Source organism: Xenopus tropicalis, chromosome 2, assembly GCF_000004195.4.
Source record: "Xenopus tropicalis strain Nigerian chromosome 2, UCB_Xtro_10.0, whole genome shotgun sequence".
Classification (NCBI taxonomy): Eukaryota; Metazoa; Chordata; class Amphibia; order Anura; family Pipidae; genus Xenopus; species Xenopus tropicalis.
Window position 1 is genome coordinate 114,587,125 of NC_030678.2, and position 27,400 is coordinate 114,614,524.

General features: G+C 37.6%; 1 protein-coding gene across 4 annotated transcripts in view; it reads right to left on the reverse strand.

The window, feature by feature from the left end:
• Window positions 1–10,985: 10,985 nt before the first annotated feature.
• herc2 (HECT and RLD domain containing E3 ubiquitin protein ligase 2) overlaps window positions 10,986–27,400 on the reverse strand; it is a 122,225-nt gene continuing 105,810 nt past the window's right edge. For 3 of the 4 annotated variants that reach the window (XM_012957703.3, XM_012957702.3, XM_012957700.3), the window contains 10 exons: window positions 25,734–25,921; window positions 23,761–23,958; window positions 23,402–23,485; window positions 22,161–22,302; window positions 21,467–21,661; window positions 18,695–18,807; window positions 16,821–17,011; window positions 15,813–15,918; window positions 14,511–14,723; window positions 10,986–12,162 (listed from right to left, as the gene is read on the reverse strand). In XM_012957703.3, coding sequence (XP_012813157.2) covers window positions 11,890–12,162; window positions 14,511–14,723; window positions 15,813–15,918; window positions 16,821–17,011; window positions 18,695–18,807; window positions 21,467–21,661; window positions 22,161–22,302; window positions 23,402–23,485; window positions 23,761–23,958; window positions 25,734–25,921 — 1,703 coding nt within the window. In that variant the 3' untranslated portion in view covers window positions 10,986–11,889. The remainder of the gene's footprint in view (window positions 12,163–14,510; window positions 14,724–15,812; window positions 15,919–16,820; window positions 17,012–18,694; window positions 18,808–21,466; window positions 21,662–22,160; window positions 22,303–23,401; window positions 23,486–23,760; window positions 23,959–25,733; window positions 25,922–27,400) is intronic. The other variant, XM_012957701.3, reaches the window with a different exon arrangement.

The window sequence follows — 27,400 nt, forward strand, 5'->3', positions numbered from 1 at the left end:
TCGATCCGAAACAACTCTCGGCAAGGCACAAAGTTACATATGTTAGCCAGATCTACAGAGATCAATATCTTGTTTACAGATTTGTGCCAAGAATTTCAATTACCCCAAACTTTGTTCTACTGGTACTTGCAAGTACAGAATGCTCTACTTGCACAATATTGATCTATGCCCAAACTGGAACCCTCAGCCTTGGAGACAGTGCTTGGGGTGCCAGATAGAAAAAAAACCCTCAATATTTATAATCTTCTTAATGCCCAGAGGGTTAACCCATATGAAGAATCTCACAAATGCAACAATTTAATAAAAGATGAACCCACCTTGGACAGTGATGACTGGAATGACATCACTGATATGTTTACATCAACTGTGATCAGTAGTACTGATATCCATATTCAATATATATATATATATATATATATATGGCAGGTGCTTCCGTTCTTGCCTCCTGACGAAAGTCCCAGTGGATATATACATAGAATGTACTGCACGCCGGTAAATTTCTACAATATGGGGGTGTGTTCTACTCAAATGTCTTTTGGTCCTGTACTGCAATCAAATCCTACTGGAACAAGATTGTTGCCTTTATACAATGCCACTTTGCGCCCAAAATATACCTTCTAGGATGCATTGATTACATAATCCCATGTTAGTACAAACACATCTTTTTCCACATATTTTTTTTCTACACATTTACATCTGGGACGACTGAATCTCCTGTCTGGATTCTAACTCCAACCAGGATACCAATCTAGACTCTGACTAAAAAGAATCAAATTTGACATTCCCTCCAACTATTCTGATTTATATTGTACATTAAAAAGCATTGTGGCCTACTCTACCCAAGCTTTTGGACACACACCCATCCTACTTATAAAGGGATCTACAAAAAGAATAAACCCCACCAAGCTCCTTTATTTTATCTTGGGGGAGTCACATGACAAACCTGTGCCACTGGGAGTGAAACTCACCTACAGGGTCTGACATTACCTTGGAGACTACACTACCAGTGCTGTAGGAATGGCTATTTCTACTTCTGAGCAGGTGCAATGAAAACATTATTAATAATATCAGTAGTAATAAGTCTTAAAGTAATATATGGCTGAACTCACAGTAAAGTAACAAAGAAAACCAAAAGAAGAAAACCTTGCCAAAAAGAATTTCCTGCCAATACAAAACAAGCCTGTAGCTATTGTTGCCTTATAAGCTTGATTATTCAAATTGCCTTTTAAAGAATAGCTTTTTTTCAACAAAGGGAAATGATTAAAATAATTTAAAACGTTATTGCTTCTTTACTCGATTTTGTGGCTAATAATTAAAAGTCAAGGTTGAAAGGCAGTTCCGCAGTCACATAATTATTCCTTTCATCATTTAGTTTTAGACTGTGTGCACATTTCCTTATTGTATGATTTTAATTGTTTGCTGCCACATGCCTCGTTACTCCTCAAAATTCTGAGAAAAAGTATCAAAAGTTAAAATGTTTGGCCCTGGTTTGCATAACATGTACACTCTTCTTTATATCCCCAACTATAGCATTATAATTGCAGCTGAATTTCACTTAGCTATTGGTCCTTGTCAGATAAAACTCCCTGGTCCTCATAGAATCCAGCACAGATACTGATGAATTGTGAAATCACAGTAAAATAAAAGCAACAAGGTTGTGATTGTTTTATATCAAGGTCTCATCGGAAAACAGTCCAAGGGTACTTGTGCCTATTGTAATTGTCTAAAATGCCCTCTAATGTTCTTGTAAAGAGTAATTATGTTCCTTCCAACAACCCCAACCTGAACAGCCTATCCTCATAGTTTAAATCCTCCATCCCCTTTACCAGTTCAGTTGCACGTCCCTGCACTTTCTCCAGCTTATTTATTGGAGCTCAGTTAGATATTAACAAGGAAAGCTGCAAAATTCTGTTGGACGAGGGGCACATTAGTCCATAAATGTGGTTTCTCACTAAGAGCACAGATTTATTTTGACTTACATTTTACTAAATGTTTTAGATAGTCACATAATGTTTTTCAGAATTTCAGCTATTTCCTTTACAATGTAATCTTATACCTGTACAAGTATTATACAGTATTTGTAATATTACATATATTGCAGCCTATAGAGTCCTATTCCCTGTTTCTGGCTTACACATTCATACTGATCACAAAACGTCAATTGCTCTAGTGCAGAGTCATCAACATTTATAATAGACTTTAATTTCATTTAGAAAGTGTCCCATCTCACCCATATGTCATTGGATGAATATACTCTCCCCCTTAGGTGTGAAAATCATATTTTCCTTTAACTCTAGCTTCTTTCATTTGTGCCATTACCTCGGTCATCCTGTGGGACTCTTTCCAGTGAGTATAAGCAGTAAGTTAGGTTGCTGTAGGGATAAAAATAAAAAGCTGTTCTCTTTTGTTGTGACATTATCAAAAGGCTTACTCACCAGAGCATTCCATATGCTCAAATGCAGTTCTGACCATAATTTAATTTATTTATGTCTTCACATCTAACCAGATATCCTGGAGGTTGAACATGACCATATAACCCATAGAAAGGTTCCGTCTTCCCTACATCACCTCCAGCATAACTTTGATGTGTTTGTAAAGATCTTATTATGTTTCTCTAGGGTATGATAGCAATAGAATATAATTTTATAGCCACTTTCTCTTTGTCTAAAATGTGTTTGTTTTCCAAGTATTTACCCATTGGTCTTTCCACTCCTCTATAGCTAATTCATTACCTATTGCTGTCTACCTTTTCCTAATAGAATGTTATATATCCTTTAAATAATGACCTTTTGTGATATATTTGCAGTTCTTTAAAATGTATTCTTTTTCGTATTAATTGGTCTACAGTGATGTGTATTCTATAAATAGACTGAGAACCCTAGTGGGAAAGGAAATGGTTTGATAATCCAGTGGGCAAGAATAGAATGGCTATGAATGATGTGAGATAGGGCAAGGGGAAGGCTATAGGTTATGTTACGGCTTCCAATTTTCTTACCAGTGGAGTGATAAAAATGATGTTAGCAGCAGATATGTTTTTAAGGGTTTTAAACCCCCAAATAACATTTTGCCTAGTGAAAGAAAAATGATGGCCATTCACTTTAGGTCCTGTAAGGTCCAGAGATTTTTTTGGATGTATTTTTTATGGATGGCAGCAGTACATATAAAACTGGAGGAGAGGGGAATCCCTGCCTTAATCACTATCAGAAAGGGCTCCTGAAGCCAAACTTTTATATTACTTGGGATTTTACCTAAACTGACTGTCTCTATTACATCAGTTACTGTAGATAACTATTCGGTGCTCCCTTGTATGAACCAGTATAGGTGCTATTAGCTAGTATATTAGTAAAGCAGTAGGTCTTTAGCTACAACATTGATCGGGGTTCTTCTTTTCTTTATAAATCTCTCTTCAGTGTTGGTCTTTACTCCAAGATGGTTTTTATAGTTCTGTTCTCTTTACTTCACTTTGCTTTCTTCTGGTATCAATCTCTGGAGGGGACAATACTGGAAGTTTTTATCATGTAGTACAGGTATCGGACCCCTTATCCGGAAACCCGTTATCCAGAAAGCTCCGAATTACGGAATGCCCGTCTCCCATAGACTCCATTTTAAGCAAATAATTCAGAATTTTAAAACTGATTTCCTTTTTTTATGTAGAAATAAAACAGAACCTTGTAATTGATCCAACTAAGATATAATTAATCCTTATTGGATGCAAAACAATCCTATTGGGTTTAATTAATGTTTTATTGATTTTTTAGTAGACTTAAGGTATTGAGATCCAAATTACGGAAAGACCCCTTATCCGGAATACCCTTGGTCCCGAGCATTCTGGATAATGGGTCCTATACCTGTACAGGGCATAAAATGCCAATGATGGGCTTTCTTTCTAGTGTGAGCTCTATCACTCCTGATATGTAATACTAGCGTTTTAGAGATAAAGGAGAAAGGAGAACTCTAAGGGCTGATTATTACATTCTGATGCAAATTGCACTGGTTTCTGATCTGCAATTAAGGCTCATGCCACATGATGCATATGGCGTATATTTTCGGCAACCCGAAAAGTGCCATATGCTCCTACCTGCGCCTGCAACCTAATGAATGGAATAGGCTTGGGTGCAGGCATGAAAACGCAAGATTTGGCATTTTCTTGCATTTTCTCACATTTTTGTGCTGACATTGGCTACATGTGCCTGCCCTTGATCGTATTCAATTCATTCGGCTGCAGGCACAGGTAGGAGCGTATGGCACATATTCTCAGCAATCGTTTTTTGGTTTGCCGAAAATATAAGCCATGCGCATGAATAGGGATCTACTCAAGGCATTTTAGAGGCACAGATCTGTGGTTGCCTTGGGCTGGTACAGAAGCCCAAAACATAATGCCCAACATTTCTAGCCCACTTCCTTGTTAGGTTTTAATTCTTTTTTAACTATTTTCTCCACAACTCTTAACTGCTCTTAATAACTCTTAAAAGGCAAATGAGGGTTCATCCATAACATCATTTGCCTTTCAGTAAGAAGGGTATCCTCAAAATGGATATCTGCTTGCTTTAGGTCTCTTTATGAATCTAAGGTTGGATCCCTGTCATTAAAGAAGCTCTCTGGATAACAAAATGGATAAAATCCTTATCAGTTAAACATCTGATGTCTGCTAGGTTCTTCTGACGTCTGACCAAGAAAACCAACAGGTATTGTAGTAAAAGGTGTAAAGTTTGCGTCAAGTCTTACTCCTAGAAACCAATCAGCAGGTTGCATTTACTGGTCATCTGTTTGAAAATAAGCACCAAATTGGTTGTTGGGGTTTAATGGATTTTGTGCAAGCTTTTTAAATTTTATTATATTACCCCCTAACCCTCTTTTCCTAGATTTATAACAGGCTTGGCTTTTTAAGCTTGAGTTTCATAAAAGGGAGATCAGTTACAAGCTATTGCCTACTTGCATACAGAAAAAGGAGGCACAAGAGATTTTTCTGCAGCTAAGGGCAGACAGCAGAGCAAATCAATTATCTACAGATAATTATGCAATAAGTATGAAAATTAGAATGCAAAGGTTGTGTGTGTATACAAACACACACAATGTATTTCTGATTATCGTACAAAGATTATCAGATTCTAAAATAGATTGTATTTTGTCTTCAGACTTCCATAAGGAAATCCAAGTCAAGCACATGGTGAAATTTATCTGAGCCTAGCAGCAAAACAGAGACAGGTTATTAAACTCTGCAAGGAAAGCAACGATCACATAATCTAAGTGACTGCAATCGTTTATTTAAATTGATTTCTTTGTAGCTGAGATGTAGCAGATAGATGGCTAAGGGAATCTTCAAGAACAACTTGACCAATAAAATCTTAACAACTGTGATAAATATGCATTCAAAAATAAAACAAAAGGCTGGATTAATGCATAGTTTTGCAGTCTTTGAAACTCATCTCATGCTCTCATGCGTGTCATCCTTCCAAGCTGCTTAGAAGGACTAAGATGAATTTAGTGCCCTCTGGTGGAGTTTCATGAACCTGTTAATGTAATTACATGTTTAAATAAAGGAGAACTAAAGCTCAACAAAGACATAGGCTATAAATGCTATACATTATATTTTGGGGTTCTGTACAAGCCCACGTAATCTCAACTTTTTTTGCAGGGAAGATCTGTGTCTATATTAGGGATGCACTGTACCCACTTTTTTTGGTTCGGCCGAAACAACCCTGATGGGGACCATGGATTTGGCTGAAACCGAATGCATAAAAAAAAAGGCTGGATTCAGCCCAAATCCCAAACCAAATCCGGGATTCGGTGCATCCCTAGTCTCTATACATGCCCCCAGTAGCTTCCCATCTTCTCTTCTGCCGATTCCTTGCATAAATCCAGTAGCCGCTTTCTTTTCAATATATAACAAACAAAATCTCCCATTTCAGAAAGGTTAATGGATCAGATAAAATGGTCGGCAAGAAGCAGCAATAATAAATTGAAATATACTTAAAGGACAATGAAAGGTTAATATAAATTAAAAGTAAGTCTAAAGGCATTCTTTTTAAGTACTTACTGCATATCTAAATTCCCAGATACCTGCTTGCTTCTCTGAGATATGGTGCTGGCAGCCTACAGCAGTGTGAAGACTCCAGTGACATCATTGAAATCTCTCTCCCCTTCCTGTAGGTGCCAGCGGCAGCCTTCCTATTCTCTGAGCATGTGTGTAACTTGATCCTGTCTCCTGTTCTGAGCTACACATGCCCACCAGCCAATCAGAAGCGGATCTGCCAGAGGGGAGGGGGGGAGGGAATGAAACACATGTGCAGTATGAAGCAAGGAGGGCAAGGAAGGGAGAATACCTTTTTAGAGATGGCTGCCTGTTCTAGAAACTGTGAAGTAAGTGTGACTGAGTAAATATTTGATTAGGTGAGCCAAAAGTGTGGCGTTTTTACTAAACAATAGGAGGACTATTGGGCAGTATGCTTTTTCAATTTTGACTTCTCCTTTAATGCTTGTACAGGTATGGGATCCATTATCTGGAAACCAGTTATCCAAAACTACAGGAAGGCCATCTTCCATTTACTCCATTTTAACCAAATGATTTGTTCTCTGTAATAATAAAACAGTACCTTGTACTTGATTTTAGCTGAGATATAATTTATCCTTATTGGAGGCAAAACTGTCCTATTGGGTTTATTTAATGCTTAAATGTTTTTCAAGTAGACTTAAGACTTAAAAGAGGGAGACAATATTACCTTGTGATTCTGTTACACTTTGTACACAAGAGGTAAATATACAGTACATCTCAAGAGACATAAATGTGCCTCTTATCTCAAAAAATAATGCTTTATGTGGAAATTCCTGAGCTAATAACTTACATGCTGTAAGCTGGGATCTCTTTGATTTGTTTCTATAGTGATGCCAGGTTTATTGATAACCTCACAGAGACGCAAAGAGCAGGAGCTGAGCAGTCTTCAAAAAAATGAAGCTATTGTAAACGTCAGCAAATGCAAATTTACATGGAGATATTATACCTAATTTCTCCCTCTTTCTCATAAATCTCATGTTTGCAGACATTGCATTCTACAGATAGGAATTCCATTTGTGTATATATAATGATGCAGCTATGCTTACACTGCACCTAAACATTTAATCCTTTAAGAAATAATAATATTTTGTTATACAGTACACATGAAGAAGGGATTGCAATCCTAAAATAACATTTTGCTTAATTACAGCAAATATAATTCTAAGAACATTTCCAATACAGATTGATATAAATATTCAATATTTGTAAACGTGATTGCTACTGAAAGCAGTATCTGTCTCTTGCTATTCTCTACTTCTACTTTCTACAAATGAAACAATGCAGCAGAAGTCAGATGATAACAGCCCAGGGAAATATCATGCAAGGCATTGTGGGAATTTGAGTCTTGGCTGGAACAGAGCTGACTACTGTTTTATTGATTTAATACTCAGAACCAATAGTAAGAGTACAGAATAGTGAGGGGCAGTCAAATACTGCTTTAGCAGTACATTGACAAATTACTTTTTATATAGTTATCTATACTGTAATTGGTAAGTCAAGAGGTTTGGGTACCACTCTGCAGGGGCAGAACTACTAAAGGCCCACTGGACACTTGCGCCAATGCGAATTGGCTGTGAAAATTGTGTCTGGGGGCAGCTGCATATTGCCACTCACTACATGTAAGGTAAAGACTTCAAATTAAACTGTATGTAGTTACAATGTATAAAGCCATTTGCAGGTACTCCTAAACAATATAAACACAACTTCATGTTAGATGCAGAGAATGGTAACCCTTAATAAACACACATATTTAGCATTTTCTGTTTGTCCCTGCTTTGGTCACCCTAGCAACACTAAACTAATTTAAATGCAAATTTTCCTGTTTAACTAAAACTATTGCCTTAATGAATGCAGATAAAATGCATCAATATCAGCAGAAGGAAGTGTTAAGCAAATATGGATTTGTGCAAATACCCTGCTATTTTAGCCGGCCTTCTGGATTCACATACAGTAACTAAGCACAAGAAATAAAGAAAACAACTAAAAAAAATAAAAGGTTTTTTTTGTACAATTAAGGAAAATGTAATTCTACACAACTTTCCACTATACATTAATTACAAATAAATAATTTATTATATAATTAATATTTGTGTATTACTTTGTTCTCTCGCTGCAAATATGTGCTCAGTGGGGTCCTTTAAGTCATGCAACAAAAATGCATTAATGTATTTTAGATTTTTTTTTTTTAAAAAAAAAAAGGAAAAAAGATAAGAAGCATAGCCATTGAATACATTTGCAAGAGTGCCCAGAGTTACTGGGTACAGAGATGTCCAGCAAATAGCAGCAAACCATCATTCAAGTAAAGGCGCGGTTATCAGAAACATCCGCTTGTTTGGAAACCTCGCTAAACGCAATGTGTGTGGCCACCTTAAAGTGGGTGATATCTGGCTAATTCAATAGTTTGGCCCTAGGCCAAGATAAACTGCAGAATTGGTCCAAAGGAGTCATCTGCTTAAATGTTCCTGTATATGGCCTCCTTGAGTGTGATAGCCCAACAGGCACAGATCAGCTCCATACTTGAGTACAAACTAAATGTTATGGAGTGGTTTAGATTGGGGGCCCCAGTCAGAATGCCAGTTACAGTTTAGAGTACAGAGTACAATTTGCAGACAATGGCTATTTATACTAGATATACAAGAAAATGTCTTGCTTAAAGGCCAATTAGGGTTAAAAATAATAACTGTGGCTGAATGCCAAATAGAAGTTTTTCCCTATATATATATAGCCCTGGTATATGATAAGAGCCCCTGACCAAAGGGTGGCCCTCCAAGGGAATGCTTGAACTAAAAAGTCCGACAACCGCTGGAGTAAGCAAAGCTTTGCACTTCCATTTGGTTCATGGCTTATGGGATCTTTCACCCTATAATTAGGAAATACTCAGAAATGAACCGTTTTTAAAAAACAAAAAAGAGAGCCGACTCATTTACTATCATTGGACACATTTTCCATCCCATGCAAGCCAGTTATCAAGTAGCTTTAAACAGTCTCCTGTTTCAAACAAACGTAGGTTACTGCACTAAGGCATATTTCCCTGGTGTTAATAATGGAACCTACCAATACAACTGCAGCATGAAGAGGAACCTAACATTTGAGAGATCATTTCACCCAAGTGACTGTTATGGCTAAAGGAATACTGGGACTTGCAAGAGATCACAGAATATTTGGAATTCATGTATGGTTGCTATTAATTTGCTGGTTTAAATCTGGCATTCTTGATGTACATTTTGTTAAGCTACCCAGCAAACTCAACTTTTGGTTGGCCTCCTTTAATCCCCAAACTCACCCTTACTTACATCCTGGGTTAACTTTTTCAGCCTGCAAGAGATTGAATGGCGGATTTATGTTTGTTTAGTTGGAGTTATGTGGCTGCATGTATTCCAATCAGAATAAAGCACAGATTGGGAAAGGCTTAACAGAAAGCTGGGAAATTATGGCTACAAAGAAATAAATGTGGTGGACTGAAAGCAAGAGAATGTTTAGCTTATACTCTTTACTTTTTTCTACTTGTATTCCTTTGTCTAGCCTCTCTTTTTAGTTTCAATCATTTTTATTGGGATTTTTTAAACATTATAGCCAAATAAAGGCATTAAAATATTTTCAAACATTAATATTTACTTTATGCAGAAAAATAATCTGCAGTACAAATAATAACAGCCGTTGAAAACTTATACATTCAGTATTGGTCAACATATGATAAAATGTGATATAATTTAATATTGTTGGTTAAGAAATTTGTTATGTACACGTATATTTATACCCGTATACTAATCACGCGTTGAAAACGTGCAAAACACGTATAAACTGACACTACTGAGATCCTAGGGGTCGCATCCATCTAAGGATTGATTGAACATAGTCAAGCTGTATCATTAAGAAATTTTGCTTCACCAAAAATATAGAGCAATATTTTACTATAATAAATTGATATATCCCAATAAGGAAGTATACATATAGTAAAAACTATAACTACACCTAATACTACAACTAGCCTCTCTTTTTAAAACCTTTTCTATTTTAATCTTTTGTCATCCCTTCATTTTCTCATTTATTTTTATGTTCTCACCACCCTTCATAATTTTAATTTTTTTCTCCCAATGTTATATTCTCTACCATCTTTCCTGTGTTCCTCCACTTTCATATCCTCTCCTTTTAGCTTCTTTATCATCTAATATTCACTCTTCCTGCCAGCACCATTTCTTGTTTCTTCAACATTGATTTGCTATTCCACTTTTCTCCCCCTATAAGCAGTATTTTGCAACCCTATATTTCCACAACTCCCTGCTTTTGTCAGATCCATTCCCTTTTCCCCACTTGTAACCACACTAATTCCATTCTGGACACTTTCCCCACAGGATAAAAATTGCACTGCAGGACATTCAAATCTATGCCTAACCGCCCAGCAGAATTGCACAGCTGACGCTGTATTGAGAGACGTGACAACTCCTTAACCTGCAGCTAAAACATTGTTTCTTATTGCTCTGATCAGCTAGTTCATAGCAGTTATCAATTTATGTCACAATTGTCCCGCGGCAGAATTTGATCCTGTGAGGAAAGCTAAAAATCTCTTTAAAAAAAAAATAAAGCTCCAGTATTAAAAAACTTTACATCCCGCCCACTGTGATGAAACATAGTCATTTAAAAAAGGTAGCATGATGGCAAGGTGCCCAATCCCAACCCAACTCAAGTACTGGTGACTAACGAACAGTAAGCATGAGGTAAGTACAGGGCTTTGTTGTGCTTTGCTCGCGCTGGCAGTAACTTGTCTGAATGATGAGTGAATTTGAGCCAGTCACTAATACAGCACTGCAGAATGCAGTCAGTGCTGCATTCACTGAGCCTTATAGAGCCAAAACCAAATACACTATTCTTAACCTGCCCACTTCTCTTCATCCCACTAAAATGCAGTGATTTGCAAAAAATAATAGACTCAAAGTCAAAGAAAATCCACACTGTTTGACAGTTTATTCAGGGAGACATTATTTGCATATATATATATATATATGTATAGTGGCACTAATCAGTTATATACAATTTCCATGAAAAGTAACAGTTGTGGCAGAAGACCACTGAATCTAAGCTGAAATATACAGATAGGGCTATGTAGGACACAGATCTTTTACTTAATCCTCCCCGGCTGCTGCTAAACAGTAACTGCCATTGGCTTGCTTTGGGATGCTGGGAATTGTAGTATAACAGCAGCTGTAGAGCCTCATGTTAAAGACTGTGAATTTAAGACACAAGGAATTCTCTTCTGCTTCATGTCATTGTAACATTAAAGGAGCCGTTCCCCATAAATTAACTTTCAGCATGATGTAAACAATTTAATTCCTAGAAAACGAGATGCTAGGAATAGGCTGATCTATAACATACCGAAAGTTAATTTAAAGGTGAGCTTGCCATTTAAGAAATACTGATAAGCTCTTTGAAACTAGCAGTGTGCTAGGAAGTGAAATATTAATACTATTCTGTTCTGCACAGGACTGTTATTCACACTTAAGAAAATCCATAGAATACAATAATACAATACATTCGGGGGGGATGGGGGGGACTATTGCACTCACATGTACAGGCTGTATGCCCTTATTTGCCTGTGACGCTGCACTTTTTATAAACATTTACAACACATTTAATAAAACACTATATAGACGCAGTGCAGCATATTTAGGAATAGGCAATCAATTATTTATAGACAAAAAAAAAAGTTCACAGAATTCACATAAAGTCTCTTTACATATTCCTGTATGTTTCACTACTAACTTTGGATTGCCTATTTCCCTTCTAATGCCGGGGGGTGGGGGGGTTCTCAGTGCATGAGAGCCTACAGCTGCTCTCTTCATTTAGTGTCCAGTTAGGTAGTCTTGGGTGGAATCTGATGCAAAAGAATCTGCATCTTCATTATCGGAGTCGTCACTGCTGTCATCGGCTGCGGGCTCGCCAGTTAGTGCAATCCGCGCGTAGTCGTCCGTGTCTATGGACTTACAAAAGTGAATGGCGTATTTTAATTTTTCCTCCAGGACCTGCTTGCAAGAGTATCTAGGGAGCTTCAGCAGAAAGAAGCACGTGTAGGATTCTGGTAGGAAGTGATCTGGAGGATTGTACTTATCCAAAACCTAGTCAAAACAGAAAAAGAAGAAAATGTCTTTAAAGTTGCCTTATGGTCTAAGCCTGCTGTAAACCTGCTTTTCTCCTATCATGTTAATGCAATGCCAAACACTAGTTCTTCCTTTACTCTGTATTTCGTTTTTCACATTCCTGCTCCTGCCCAATGATAGCCACTTTCCAAACATACTGCTCTGTCCTCCTTTTACTATTGGCCATTGCTAAGAGCTATCCCCCCAAGTTGATCTCCTTATCCTTTCCCCACTGGCCAAGCTGTCCTCCTTTTTATGTTGCATGCTGGGCCATGAGTTCTTCCTTTTCCAATGCCTACTTTTCTCCTTCTGCTATTGCCTGTCTAGTTTTTCACTGTTTACTGCAGACTAATACCATATAGCAGTGCTGTCTAACTGGCGGCCCGCGACCCCCCTCTGTGTGGCCCCCCACCTGTCTGGCTGATTTGATGGCTTACCTTTGAGTAAGCATTAAATGGTATCAGTACTGAGATTAAATGGCCCCCTGCATGGTTCTCACCTCAGATTCAGGCTGTAATCCCTCTGTATTGTTTAAAAATGTAATCCCCTGTGTTTTTCACACCTTTTAATACCTGCATTGTTCAACCCCTGCAGTGTTCACACCTCAGGCTCAGGCTGTAATCACTCCCATTGTTCACTTATTCACACCTCAGACATAGGTACTGTAGGCAGAGTATGGCACATACATCCAGCATAGGGCAGGTAGAGTGGCACACACAGGCAAAATAGGTCAGGGAGGGTATGGCACACACAGGAAGGGTAGGGCAGGCAGAGTATGGCACAGTCAGGGTAGGGCAGGCAGAGTATGGCACACACAGGCAGAGTATGGCACACAGAGGCAGCATAGGGAAGGCAGAGTATGGCACACACAGTCAGGGTAGGGCAGGCAGAGTATGGCACACACAGGCAGAGTATGGCACACACAGGCAGCATAGGGAAGGCAGAGTATGGCACACACAGGCAGGGTAGGATAGGTAGAGTATGGCACACACAGACAGCATAGGACAGGCAGAGTACTGCCTGGGTGCGCCATACTCTGCTTGCCCTATGCTGCTTGTGGGAGGTGAACCTGGCAGGGGTTTGTTGTGGGAGTTTGTTAGCAGTTGGAAATAGACATTAAATGGCCCCTAAGGTGTGTAATTATGTACTGGGGGTTGCTCTGCTATCCACAGGGGAGGAGGAGGCATATGGAATTTAAGGGTATATCTTAATATGACATAATTCTTTCACATATGAATGATGGTTGATATCCCCACAGTAAGGACCAAGCATTTGGGATTTTGCTGTGCTACCACCATTGTGATAAAATAGGTGTGGTTTGAAGTGGGTGTGGTTAAAAAAGGGGAGTGGTCAAAAATGGCTTCCATTAGCGGCCCTCCACTATGTATGCTAGAGAAATTCCAGCCCTCGGCACCGTAGAAGTTGGACAGCACTGCCATATAGTATGCCCTTTTACCCTCTTAAACGACATGTACCACCCCCCTTCCCACACACAAAAATGTAATCAGTGAATAGCCTCTTTGAAATCCTTAAATACCTGCCACTCCAGTTGTTAAATGGTTAATAGTAAGGCTGCAGCATTCCCTTGGAATGCCTTCTCCTCCTCTACCATTGGCTGTTGGCTACTAAGCATGCTCAGTTCTTCTCAGCTCGGATTACACATCCTTTAGTCTAGCAGCCAATGAAGAGATGGCATTGCTGGCTCACATAGAAACGCTGCTCTAGCTGTCTGCTCCTATTTTTTTCTCCTAACCTCCTGTCCTGAGCTCAGCTTAACCATTACAATGCTCAATCCAAGCAGAACTTTCTATCAAATTTCTGCCTGTGTAAGCCTGCAAGAACTTTGCAGGTGTAAATGTCACTGATGATGTGTTAGAGAAAAATGGTTGTGGGGTGAAAACTCCTATTTGTTTTAGGGAAATGTGATGGTCCTGGAAAACGGGGGGGGGGGGGGGGGGGGGGGGGTATATGCAGTACAAATTATGTCATTTGGGTGGGGGATGTGCCCAACATATACATGTACATGTCCTTTAAGTAGTCCTTTTTTCTATTGTGTTATGCCTTGTATTGTCTTTCTTCTGTTGCTTTCAGTGTTTTAATTTTTTCCTACAATCCTGTGTTGCACAGTAAAGTACTCTCTGCTGCCCAGATAACCTGCTAAATTGAAACTGGTTAGAGATGCACAACAGAGAGAGCATTTCCAGGACAGTCATAAGCATGTTTATCCTATATGTTGAGCACATTCACTATGTTTTACTATGATGCATACAATTGTAAATGAAGGAAGAGAAAACAATCAATAAAGGGACAGTAAGGGAATAAAGTACCTGAATAACAAAATCCCTTCCTCTGAAGTCTGCTATAGTACGTGGTAGTCTGGTTCTTCCCCACACAAACCGGAGGAAAAGAGAACGCTCAGTGTTGGAAAAAGACTCCATTACATCCCAAAACCACTGGATGAGGGATGCAGTTGGCTCAATACCTTTGTAGGTGGCTACAGATTTCAGCAAATGAAGTGGAATATCAGGGCTGCCACAGACCTGGAGAAGGTGACAATGGTTTAAAAAAAAAAAGAAAAAACTTTTTCTAAAAAAGACACAGCTGCTAACACCTCAGTCCAGCACAATGTGACTGCAAGGATGTAAAATGTAAACATCCTTGCAACAGAAGTTAAATATTTCAGTTTAGTAACATATATTGTGTTTAATACAAAGATATTTATTTTCCTTGTAAAATATGCAGGAGCAATTTGTACTAGGAAAAAAACTGTTGTGTTCAGGCTGCATATATCAGGTTATTTCAAGGTCTAAAAAGCATTCAAGCATGAATCAGATACCTGCATGTGCAATGCCCAGCTGCTTAACAGCAGGATTTGATAAATGAATGTAATAAAAAGACAAGCATAATGGGACCTATTTTAAAATGTTCAGTATGGTTTGCATGTATTTTCTATGACTGTTTATCTTTAAAATATTCTGTACAGATCACTGACAGTTATTAGACTGTAAGCTTTGCAGGGCAGGGCCCTCCTTCCAACTGTGTTTAATACATTGATCTTTGTAACTGCAGATAGGTGTTTATGATTACATTCTTTGTTATAGCTGGATTGTAAAACTTATACTCCCAACAATAACAAGTTCTACCTCCTAATAGCCAATTAGGCAGTACAGGCTTGTACAACTGTACGGACTAGTCAACGTTAAATTGCGGCACAAGGTGATCCTGGGACCATAGATGATAAGGTTGGGGGCGAGTTCAACAGTTTAAAATGTATAGATGGTTAGGTCCCCTTTAAACACTGTTGTGCAATATACATTTTCAAAATAGAGATAATTTTAGTAGTAGATTTGTGATGCTGCCATGGTAACCCACTTTTCTGATGTACAGACCAGGATTAAACTACTGGGCGTGCTAACAGGTGAAGAGATAAAGACAGGGGACCAGGAACTAATGTGTTATATGGCAGAGTGCTCAAGTCTCCCCATTTTTATTTCCATTTAATTCTTCTTCAACTATAAATTAGCAGCATAATTCAGGGACAGCTGAAGAGTAATATAGGATCTTTAAACAACAGACAGCTGACAAACCCACAAAACATATCTTAATAACCATGTAAAGGTAAAATATACCATAGTTTCAAGTTCATAGCCAGTAAACAGTGATAAGAGTGGAACAGGAACAACACGTGCCATCCCTTCTCGAACTGCTGCAACTTGCTCATCAAACTCATGCAATCTGGGAACGAGAGAAAAACCATAATAAATATAAATTTGGGAACTGGATTATAACTGCTATCAGTACAGGTAAAAGGCAAGGATAATACTTAATGTAGGGCCTGTATATAACACACAGCAAGCACATTATGTGCTTGAAAATAGTCTGTAAGCAAACAGAAGGTATCAAGATGCCTACTGATATGTCATAGGTAGAACATTGAACCTGAATTTAAATGGGATTTAAAGGAGAAAGAAAGGTTAAAAACTAAGTAAGCTTTATCAGAAAGGTCTATGTAAATACAGCCATAAGCACTCACAGAAACGCTGCACTGACTTCTCTGAAAAAAGATTAGTTGTGTCTGTATTTCCTGTGCCAGAGACACACAGCTTTCTGTTCTCTGCTCTTTCCTGCTCCCCCCCTCCCTCAAGAATGCCAAGAACTCACTCCCCCCTTAGGAATGTGGATCTGAGCCAATCAGCAGGAAGCTGACTCATAGTCTTACTAACTGAGCATGTTCACTTGGTCTGCATGTCAGTGCAGAAGCGAGGCATTATGGGAACTTTCTTTACACAGCTCAGCGTTTTTTCTTCCTGTTTGGCTTCAGATCTTCTGAACAGGTGAAATATGGGGAGACTTAAGGGCACTATTGAGACAACTGAGACAACTGAAGGTATGCCTGCAGCTTGAGATTAACTCTTTATTACCCTTTCCTTCTCCTTTAACCCCTGCTTTGAGGTCCCTCCTTCTACTATTGTTGCTTTGTTGTGATGGGGTATGTACATTTTAAAATAATTTTTATGTGTTGGTTGTGGGGAAATAAAGATTTTTGCTTTTACTAATTTGTTTATATACACACAATATATATATAAATATATACACACAATATATATACATATATAGAGCTAGTTTGCTGTACCAACCTGTAGCCAATTGCCAGCCTCACATATTCTGCACGATTGTCTAATGTAATGTGGGTGTGCTTAGAGCTCAGCTGTATGTCTTGCCCACTTGCGCTTGGAACGGTGAAAGGGAGAATCATTGCTTCAAACTCCTCAGATGTGGCCTCATTATCTCTAATATACATAAGCCCAGGGATGAAATCTTTATCCACCTATAAAAAGAAAAAACATTAATTGTCAGCTTAATAAAAAGATGGATGTCCTTCGATATAAAACAGTACTCGTTCATTCAAAGCCGACTTGACAGTTATTATATGCAGAGTGAAGTTACTCATACTGTTAACAAAGATATTAACTGTTGAATACAATCATCTGGTTATTATGGTTGAACGTGATGGATGTATGTCTTTTTTCAACCCAACTTACTATGTATCTGGTCCTTCAGTAAGGCTCGCAGCACACAACTGCTTAAAATCTATAATTCTGTATGTTAAAATAGAAGATGGCACGATTACTTCCTAACTTTGGCAAGTGAATGACAGACTGTAGGTATGCTATTAAAACAGAGGGCTCAAGTAAAAGGCTACTATCTCTGTGTATTGCCCATTCTCTGGGTAAGGCTGAGAACAAAGGCTCATGCATCTATATATGCATGCATCTAGTAACTAAAACCTAGGCCTTACATCATCAAACTGGCCTTACCCAATTTAAAAAAGTTACCACTAAAACAACCATAATTTCAGCGGTTTTACTCTAATTCCAAGGGTGCATTGACCAATGGTTTAACCCACCCATTAGACCAATGTGCACAACCTCGCATGCAGACTGTTTACCCATATAATTATCTAAATAAATTAAAGGGGCTACAGGGCCACTAAGCAGGTACTAGTTGTCTTCTTTGAGGACCACTAGATCTAGGCTACATTATCATTTCTCTCAAACGTTAAGTGATTTAAAAATCAATGTCTAATTGATTTTAGAAGCTTATCAACCTGTCTAGTCTGATCTATAATCCAAAGTTGAGTTAGCCATCCTGGAAATGTTGGATCATATGAGGCTTCTCAAGGTGTTCTAGAGAACACTAAACATTACAAAATTCAATAAAGATGCTACTCTCAACCAGCTTGCACTCCTTGTTTCTGCACAAACAAACTGTAGGTACATAAGCTAAAATCACTTGATCAGTTAAATTATGATGGCCTACAGAGTTCTCTTATTCGTCTTAACTCTAGAATGTTTGAAGGAATATCATTCCCCCACAACTGACCCTGAGCAAAGTCCCTTCTTAAATTTGTAGACAAGTCTGAACTTCCCTTGAGGCTAATCCAAAGGAGGTACCACCATTTTGTGCAAAAATGTATTAATTTTAAAAAGAAAAGAGATCTAGTATGCCACCTGGGCTACTTTAGCACCTAAACAGTGGAAGTCATCAGGACTTATCTTAAGTCTTTTTTTTGTGGAAATTTAGTGTAAAGTACACTCAACTCTTTCCTTTAAACCTGTACCAGAATGAATGAAAAATAATTTTTCATTATCACAACATCTGATTTGACAAAAGTAGACTGTGAAAGGCCAAAAGGCAGGGATTTGAACTATGTAAAGCTGATCAACTGTAAATGGATGTTAAAAGGCTTCTCTCAGGTTTACATTTAACATCCATGTAATCATAAAAATTATGGATTAAAAAAAACCCAATATCTATTAATTTTCCTTGAAAAAAATGGAAAATATTTAATAAATGAAATCTTCTCCTCAAATTGCTGGTTTCCAGAAGTTATTGGTTATATAAGAACAGGTCAGCTATCCCTTTTTTGTATGCATTCAGTCCTATTTGGCAAACTCATTTGTCTCTCTTTTCCTCAAGCAGTAATATAGTTTACTGTGTCAGTGCTTACTTCACTAAGGTCAGCAATTGTTAAATTCATGCCTGCCAGCTGCTTCCACACTGGTTCAGCAAGATTAAGGCTCAGAGGACTCCCAGTTCGAATTGCAATTCCAAGGAGCACACCTAGAATGCAAAGTATATTTTTAGGTATAAGCAACAAATTCAGATATTAATCTCTCACCATCTCAGTTTCAAGAAAAGTATAAATATTTAATAAATACAAAGAATAAAGGAAAGCTGAAAATGAAAAGCAAACCAGTAGGAATAAGTTGGCAGAGTACATAAATATATGTTTTGAAGTATAGGTTTAGAAACACTTGACAACAATTATTATATATATATATATATATATATATATATATATATATATATATATATATATATATATATATATATACATACATATACATATATACACATACATACATACATACACACACACATATACAGGGTGGGCCATTTATATGGATACACCTTAATAAAATGGGAATGTTTGGTGATATTAACTTCCTGTTTGTGGCACATTAGTATATGTGAGGGGGGAAACTTTTCAAGATGGGTGGTGACCATGGTGGCCATTTTGGATCCAACTTTTGTTTTTTCACTAGGAAGAGGGTCATGTGACACATCAAACTTATTGAGAATTTCACAAGAAAAACAATGGTGTGCTTGTTTTTAACGTAACTTTATTCTTTCATGAGTTATTTACAAGTTTCTGACCACTTATAAAATGTGTTCAATGTGCTGCCCATTGTGTTGGATTGTCAATGCAACCCTCTTCTCCCACTCTTCACACACTGATAGCAACACCGCAGGAGAAATGCTAGCACAGGCTTCCAGTATCCGTAGTTTCAGGTGCTGCGCATCTTGTATCTTCACAGCATAGACAATTGCCTTCAGATGACCCCAAAGATGAAGGGTGAAGTTAACAAACAAAACCACTGCTATTGGTCTGACACTAAACCACATTGGATAGATCCCTCCAAGACTGTTGGAAGAAAAAAATTGATGGTATGGTGTGGTATATAGGGTACAAAGATAGTGGGGCCATTCTTCATCAATGGAAACCTCAAGGCCACTGGATATGCAAAATTGCTACATGATGATGTGTTTCCCTCTTTATGCACTGAAGCTGGCACGTTCCCTGAGTTTTTCCAGCAAGGTGGTGCACCACCACATTATGAGTGTCAGGTCCGAGCATTCCTAGATGAACAGTTTCCTGGAAAGTGGATTGGTCGTAGTGGGCCAGTTGAATGGCCCCCAAGGTCTCCCCGATCTGACCCCCTTAGACTTTTATCTTTGGGGTCATCTGAAGGCAATTGTCTATGCTGTGAAGATACAAGATGTGCAGCACCTGAAACTACGGATACTGGAAGCCTGTGCTAGCATTTCTCTGAGGTGTTGCTATGTTGCTACTTGCTGCAGTGTGTGAAGAGTGGGAGAAGAGGGTTGCATTGACAATCCAACACAATGGGCAGCACATTGAACACATTTTATAAGTGGTCAGAAACTTGTAAATAACTCATGAAAGAATAAAGTTACGTTAAAAACAAGCACACCATTGTTTTTCTTGTGAAATTCCCAATAAGTTTGATGTGTCACATGACCCTCTTCCTATTGAAAAAACAAAAGTTGGATCCAAAATGGCAGACTTCAAAATGGCCACCATGGTCACCACCCATCTTGAAAAGTTTCCCCCCTCACATATACTAATGTGCCACAAACAGGAAGTTAATATCACCAACCATTCCCATTTTATTAAGGTGTATCCATATAAATGGCCCACCCTGTATATATATATCGCACAGCCTTTCTCAAATTGGAAACAGCTGAAACGTTAGTTTCCTGTCCTTATATGGTCATGGGATTGGTTATATAATGTTTTGCTCTGAGAATTTTCGATTTTCTTTTTAAAATCTAAATATACCGTAATTAAATTCATCAAAAAGGAGATATCGGATCATTTTATTCTACCTCTCGCCTTGATATTACAGAAAACTAAAAAGTACCTTCTACAGTAATCAAAATTAGATCCTCAGACACAAGAACCAAATCATTATACATATGATTCAAATACACCTTACAAATATTACAGAACACATCCCCAGGAATATGACGGACGGAAATTAAATCCTTTTTCTATAACACATTATGGCTCATTTGCAATTTGCGCTTTGCCTTGCAGTGAGTCTAAAACCACTTTCATTAAAGATACTGGTGTCCAAATGAGCTCTGTACACTTCCATATTGATGCACTCAGTGCCAATCACTCCTTCCTGCCCTCCATTCTTAAATGAGTGTTGCTGTGGCTATTTACGCACTGCACTTTGCAAACCCTGGAGCTACAGTCCCTCATAATCAAGTGTTAGTTCCGGGGGTTCCCTCAGCACCCTGCATTAACAGATGCAGCGCACTTGTGGTTGTGAAAATATTTGGCGCTACTGCATCAGATTTGCACTTGTATCAGTTTTTAAAACAACAAAGGACAGCAGAGTCAGGCACAATGAAACTGCATCCAATTCAACACCGCATTGTGCCTGCAATGACACATTAAATCTGGAGAAAACTGTTATACTGTGGGGGGTGGGAAGGACACTGTGATTGTGTCCAAAATTGCATTTTGCGTTCTGCATCTGTGTAAGTGAATATGCCCAACTGGGTTTGTTTTTTCCCCAATATGAAAAGTTGACTGTAAGATCTAGCACAGGAATAATGAACGGGAGGTGGAAGGGGCTTTGTATTTCCTAAATAAGAGACTACCTGTATTCTGTGGGATACCTACCCAGAAAACGGAACATATTCATGTGAAGAGTAGTCTTGGCAGCTGGGTTCAGGAGAAAGCAGTCCCTATTAGCCCCAGACTCATCCCTCCCATTTGGAGTTACAATAAGTAGAGGTGTTAGTCCATTCTGAAGTTCTTCACACATTTCTGCAATTGATTCACTGTAGCCTCCACCACAGTCATCAACAGACTCACCTACAAAAGAACCATTAAATGTGAATATTGTTGTGATTAACAGCCTTACCCCTGCAGAGAAAGTGAAACATAAGCTAATGAAGTTGCTGCAGATATGAAATAAATATTTCTTAAAAGAATAAAAAAAAGTGTCTGGGAAAGTGATATTCAATGGTTTGTCTGAAACATTAAGGAAACACTTTGTTAAGGCTTAAGTGATGGCTGCAAGAATAACACTTTACAGCTAAAGAAGATGCCCAACAATGCATCAGGTGTCACAATAAGTACAAAGAACAATAGGGGTTAAGGGGCCCATGGGCAATGGTCTATGGTCTAAAAGGCATCATTTGAAATAAATTCACAAATTCAAAGTGATGAAAAGAAAGTGCCCCAAAAAGGAAACAGAAATTAAAAACACAGCACAAAATCAAAGCTTCATGCCATAATTATTATTAAACACATAGTTACATTCTATATCTAAAAAAAAGGTTATTATAAAAAAATAAAACAAATACATTACCAACAAATTTGACCTTCCAGACTCGATGAGGTAGCAGTAGGCTGTCAGGACTGAAGGAAGCCATTTTTGCACACATTTGGCCAAAGACAGATTTTGTACCATCAGGCCCTGCCAGTCCTCCTTTGCTTCTTGAACGCTTAACCTAGTTAAGCATAACACAATGTAAACTATACAATTTCAGGAAATAACATTCATTTGACAATATGGAAAATTTGTAAACAACAACATTTTTTTCAGTTAAAACAATCACCTGCAAAATTCTAAACTTAATGGCTTTGTTCCCTCTCTTCATTTTGAAATATTTTATCTAATAATCAAGACAGATGGATCTGTCAGCAAGCTGTCAGCTGATGAATTCACTAAGGAAAATATATATCTATGTATTTCTTTTCAGTTTCAAAGTGTCTGTATAGCAGAAAATGAGATCTGATCAAAGTTCATCTAAATCACTATTATTGCTTTAAAACTTTGCAGCCCTGGGTGGTGAGAATATGTAAATGGATACTCTCATTTATTTCAGAAGTTTTCCTTTTTACTCATCCCATAGTTTTGAAGGCCATGTTAAAAAAACATTCTTTAGCTTTCTGTGGGTCAGGTTCTGAGGATTTTGGCCTATTTGTATTTATTTTTTTGTCCCCCACTTCCCTTTAAACAAATGATCACACTACAGTGCTTAAAAGAACAAAGGGATTAAAATCTTGAGTTAAAGTAAGCGCAGCAAATTATAGAACACACAAGTAAACATTTTTTATTGCTAATCAATAAAACCACATTAACTGTTCTCAGGCGTTGGTGATTTTTATTATGGTATTAGTGCAGCTTTTATAGATACATGTTAGAAAACTGTAAATCCTGTTTATAATCAGTATATTCCTTGCGTGACTCCCACTGCACTCTAACTAGTCAAAACCAAATTCTGTATTCCCAGTGGCTAAGGGCAAGACCAGCCATGCATTGCTGGACAGGTAAGGAACCCGTTATCCAGAATGCTTAAGCCCCAGGGCAGGGGGGCGGGCCAAGCCAACTGGGCATCCTAGGCAACCAGATCTCATACCTGTACCAGAATATGGATCACCATAGTTAAAATTACCAATTCATAGTAATGAGTTGTTTTCCAGATATAAAAAGAAATGTTAGCAAAGCTTGTTCTGTTTTTGTCGTTTCCTAGACTGGGTTTTCAAGATCAGTTTAATCAGACTGCAATTAAACTACCAAAGGCAGATTACAAAACCGAAACCTACCTGTATCCTATTTAACTCAACCACAGGACCGTGCTGCCGATCCCGAACCATAGTGGCTTGAACAACCTTGCGAAAGGCTGCCTCCTGAAGAGACAAAATTTAACATTTTTAGCAACTTCTGGTATCTACTCATAAATCAGTATTTCGTTCTAAAAAACGAGAAGCAGAAAGAAATTTTCTGAAATGGTCTCCCCATTTTCTTGACAAACTAAACAAAAACTTTCAGCAAAAAGCAGAAACAGATAACAGAGGCACTGGTAATTAATTATCAAGGCTATATACAGCACTCTCCTGCAAGCCATTTTAATGATACCAGACCAATGATACCAACAATACTTTAAATGAACAAAAGCTTTTACCTTTCCTTGTGAAATGAGAATTCCACGTAACGTATCAAACCCAATGGAAGGACCCTGTCCAGACTCATCAAGCCGCCCCTCCAAGTCAAACATAGGGATGCATGGACAAAATAGCTCTGAGATATGGTGCAATAAAAGCAATCTATTTCTCAATGCTATTATCATGATCTCCTGTAGGTGGTTATATTCCATTGGAACCTGCACAAAGGAACACAAGATTGAATACAATAATACTAAACATCTTGATAAGTCCAGATAAACACAAACACAGAAACATGATAGCAAAGGCATGTACAGTCTGACCAAGTGGCAGTTTAAAACATTTTAGCATTTCTTTCTTCTTAAAAAAACAAGCCTAATTCAAAATGTCTACATTAACTCAATAAAATATATATCTCTCTCTACTATCTGACAAGGGGGTTGTATTTAGCCATAAAAGTCTGGAGAAATGTGCTAGCAAAACATATAGGGGTTGATTCACTAAAGTGCGTTAAAACCAGCGCTATTTATAGCATGCGTTAAAAATTGTATCGCTTCTTATTTTTTGCGATCTAACGCACAATACACTAAAAGAATACTTGCGTTAATTAAGACGCGATGTTGTTTCCGTTATTTAAGTCGCAATGAGCGTTTTTCTTGCGTTATTTTCCACGCGTGCGTTAATTCCCGCTGTGCGTGATATATTTCACCACTTGCTATATTAGCGCACGATTTAACGCACATAACCATTACGTTCGTAAAACTACTTTTCTGAAAATGACAATTTCCCTGAAAACAGGAGGCTGCATCACTCTAGGGCCAACACTTACTTGAATAAATCCCACTGCAAACTCAATGTTGCCAAAAGCTCACCAACCACAATTTTCTTTAAGTACCGCCTGCCCCAAGTAGGTGTTAATCTTCGAACAGACTAATGCGATATTTAGCGTGTTTAACACTTCATATGTGTTTGTGAATCATGCGTTAGTATTATTTCTACGCGTGAATTAACGCATGCGTTAAAATTAACGCATTGCAGTAGCACACAACTTAACGCATGCGAAATTACTTTGATGAATCACCCGTTATTTATCGCATCAATTTGAACGCACATGCACAGAACCATGCGATAACGCTTATCAACCTTTAGTTAATCAACCTATAATGTTTAGATTTGCTAACCCTAAAAAAAAAAATTGGTAAGTTTTATAAAATTATTTCAGTTGCCCAAGACAACATTAACATTTAAACACATCAGGGCTCACATGGGACAACTGATTTTCATCAAAACACTTAGGTAACATTCACTAAGGCCCATACTTAAATATAGCTCTAACAGAGTTCAACAGAACTCTATTTACACAGCCTGCTCGTCTACACAATTACACCAGTTTCCTTATGTTGCCTTTGTTGTCAGAAAAATACTCCCTTGACCCACCCTCTTGTTCAATTCTCTACTTAATTTGTATCATCGCTAAGTGATTTATTTGAGTTTAACTGCATGGCTCTTTACCCCACTAACTGCCCATATGATCCTCCACAATCTTCTACCCAGCTAAAATACTCTAATCATCATTCTGGAGCTATTCTTCCCTTTGAGAAACTGTCCCATTTGTAATAAAAGTCATTAGGTTTTTTCAGGTGCAGTAATAACACCTCTTTGCAGATACAAATGAAGTCTACTGCTCTATCAGTGATTTCTCTTTGCCTGCCTCTCGTTACTACAAGTTAAGTGCTGCATTGTGTATCCTCTTATCAAATCCTTTTAAAATCTTGCATCCGTGCAACATTGCCAGAATTAATTGTTTCCTTACACAAGAATAAATTTGTTTATATAATTTTCTAGTTTTATAAGCGTCTGAGTTCTTAAAAGAAGGCTATCCTATTTTACTCTATAAACCTTTTTTTGAACATTTTTGAATTTTATAATGCTATTATACATAACAGTGTAGCTTCTTCCACTTTATTAAGAATACTCCAAACATTATGTTTACCTGGGAAGGAAGCTTGCCAGCATTAGCAGGCTTACTTGTTGACCAGGCCAACGTGTGCGCAGACCCACAAGCAACTCTGTTGATTTTTTTACCCTGCAGTGCAGCAACTAGCCTTGGCCTTTGAATGGCATTGGTTGTTCCATCTCCAAGTTGTCCTTCATCATTATCACCCCATGTATAAACTTCTCCTGGAGAAAGTGAAAGTGCATTTTTAGTTTTTGAATACATTTCCAAATGATTCTGTTATGTAGACGATTGCTCTAGGATTCCAAAAAGGGCTGACTTATACGCAGCTGATTTAATTTTCAATATAATGAGAGAATGCAGAGCAGCAAGTACATAAATGTCATTCAATCTAAATGTCAACTTAAATAAAAGCCTGACAACGCTTTTCTGAGTGCCAAGCATCCTGTTTGGCAGAAACAATCCATATGCAGGCACATTTTCTTCGAGATAATTTAATAGACCAGGATTAAGGCATGGCTGTCACTTCTTTATTTCTTCATTATTATTTTGACTAAGCCCCTAGAAGCTGGGTAAATCTCTTTACAACTATACAGATCTTCTCTTGCTTGTTACTATCTTACATTAACCTTCAGTAAGTTATTTCAAAACATAAAAGGTTAGTTCCCATTTGGCAGCAGCAGTTTTGGTCCTACACTGTTTTCAAGTGTGATACAGTCTCTCACTATTAGTAATGTTCTCTTGCTCTTCTAAAATGAAAAGGCAAATCAGCTTCATTCATACTGTGCTAAAGAAACTAACATTATACAGTTTTTATTCATATTCACATAGTGCACATAGCACAGTGTGAGCTGAGCTACTTTTGGAAGTAAATGATGCATTTTGCCCAAGATAAAGAGTGAGGGTGAAAAATAACTGTGTGGCATGTTAGATTTGCTGAGCAAATCTACAGAAGCATTACAGTAGCCTATGGCAAACTGTTGATGGAACAAAGGGCTTTTTCAAAAGCAGAACATAGTTTTGGTCTTGGGAAGGTTTTCTTTCTAAATCTTTACATCTAAATCTTTTACATTCTTCAACTGAATTTGGAAATAAAAAAAATAATTAATAAATGAAAAACAGACTTCCAATGATTACCTTTTTAAAGTTTAAAATAATGTTTTTTGTTATAGAGTTTTAGGAGTTGATAAGATATTAGGTAAAATGAGTATAGAGTAATGATGACATTATTAGTAAATATACCTATGCAACACCCATAAATAAATATCGGTAAGAGATAGTTTAAATAAGTTGTGGGTGTGGTGAGTGCAAAGGCAAAAGCCAAGATAATGCTGTTAAAGGACCAGTTCACTTTAAAATTAACTTTTAATGTGATGTAAACAACAATTTGCAAGCACTCCAGTTTTTGTTTTTTTTATTTTCTAGTTTATTAATTACAGTTTTGATTCAGCAAGCCTCTTTCATCATCACTGAGAAGTAGAAAGGAGAAAAAATGCAAAGAAAGAAAAGGTTCCGCAAAAAAAAGCAGAAAAGCTACAATTAAAAACTAAATGAAAGAAATAGGGATAAAGTACAGATTAAAAACAAGAAAATATAGATGGATATTTGGAAAGGAAAGCTCGAGAACCTTTTTTGAAGCAAAAGTAATAGATATATAGATATATAGATATATAGATATATAGATATATAGAGAGAGAGAGAGA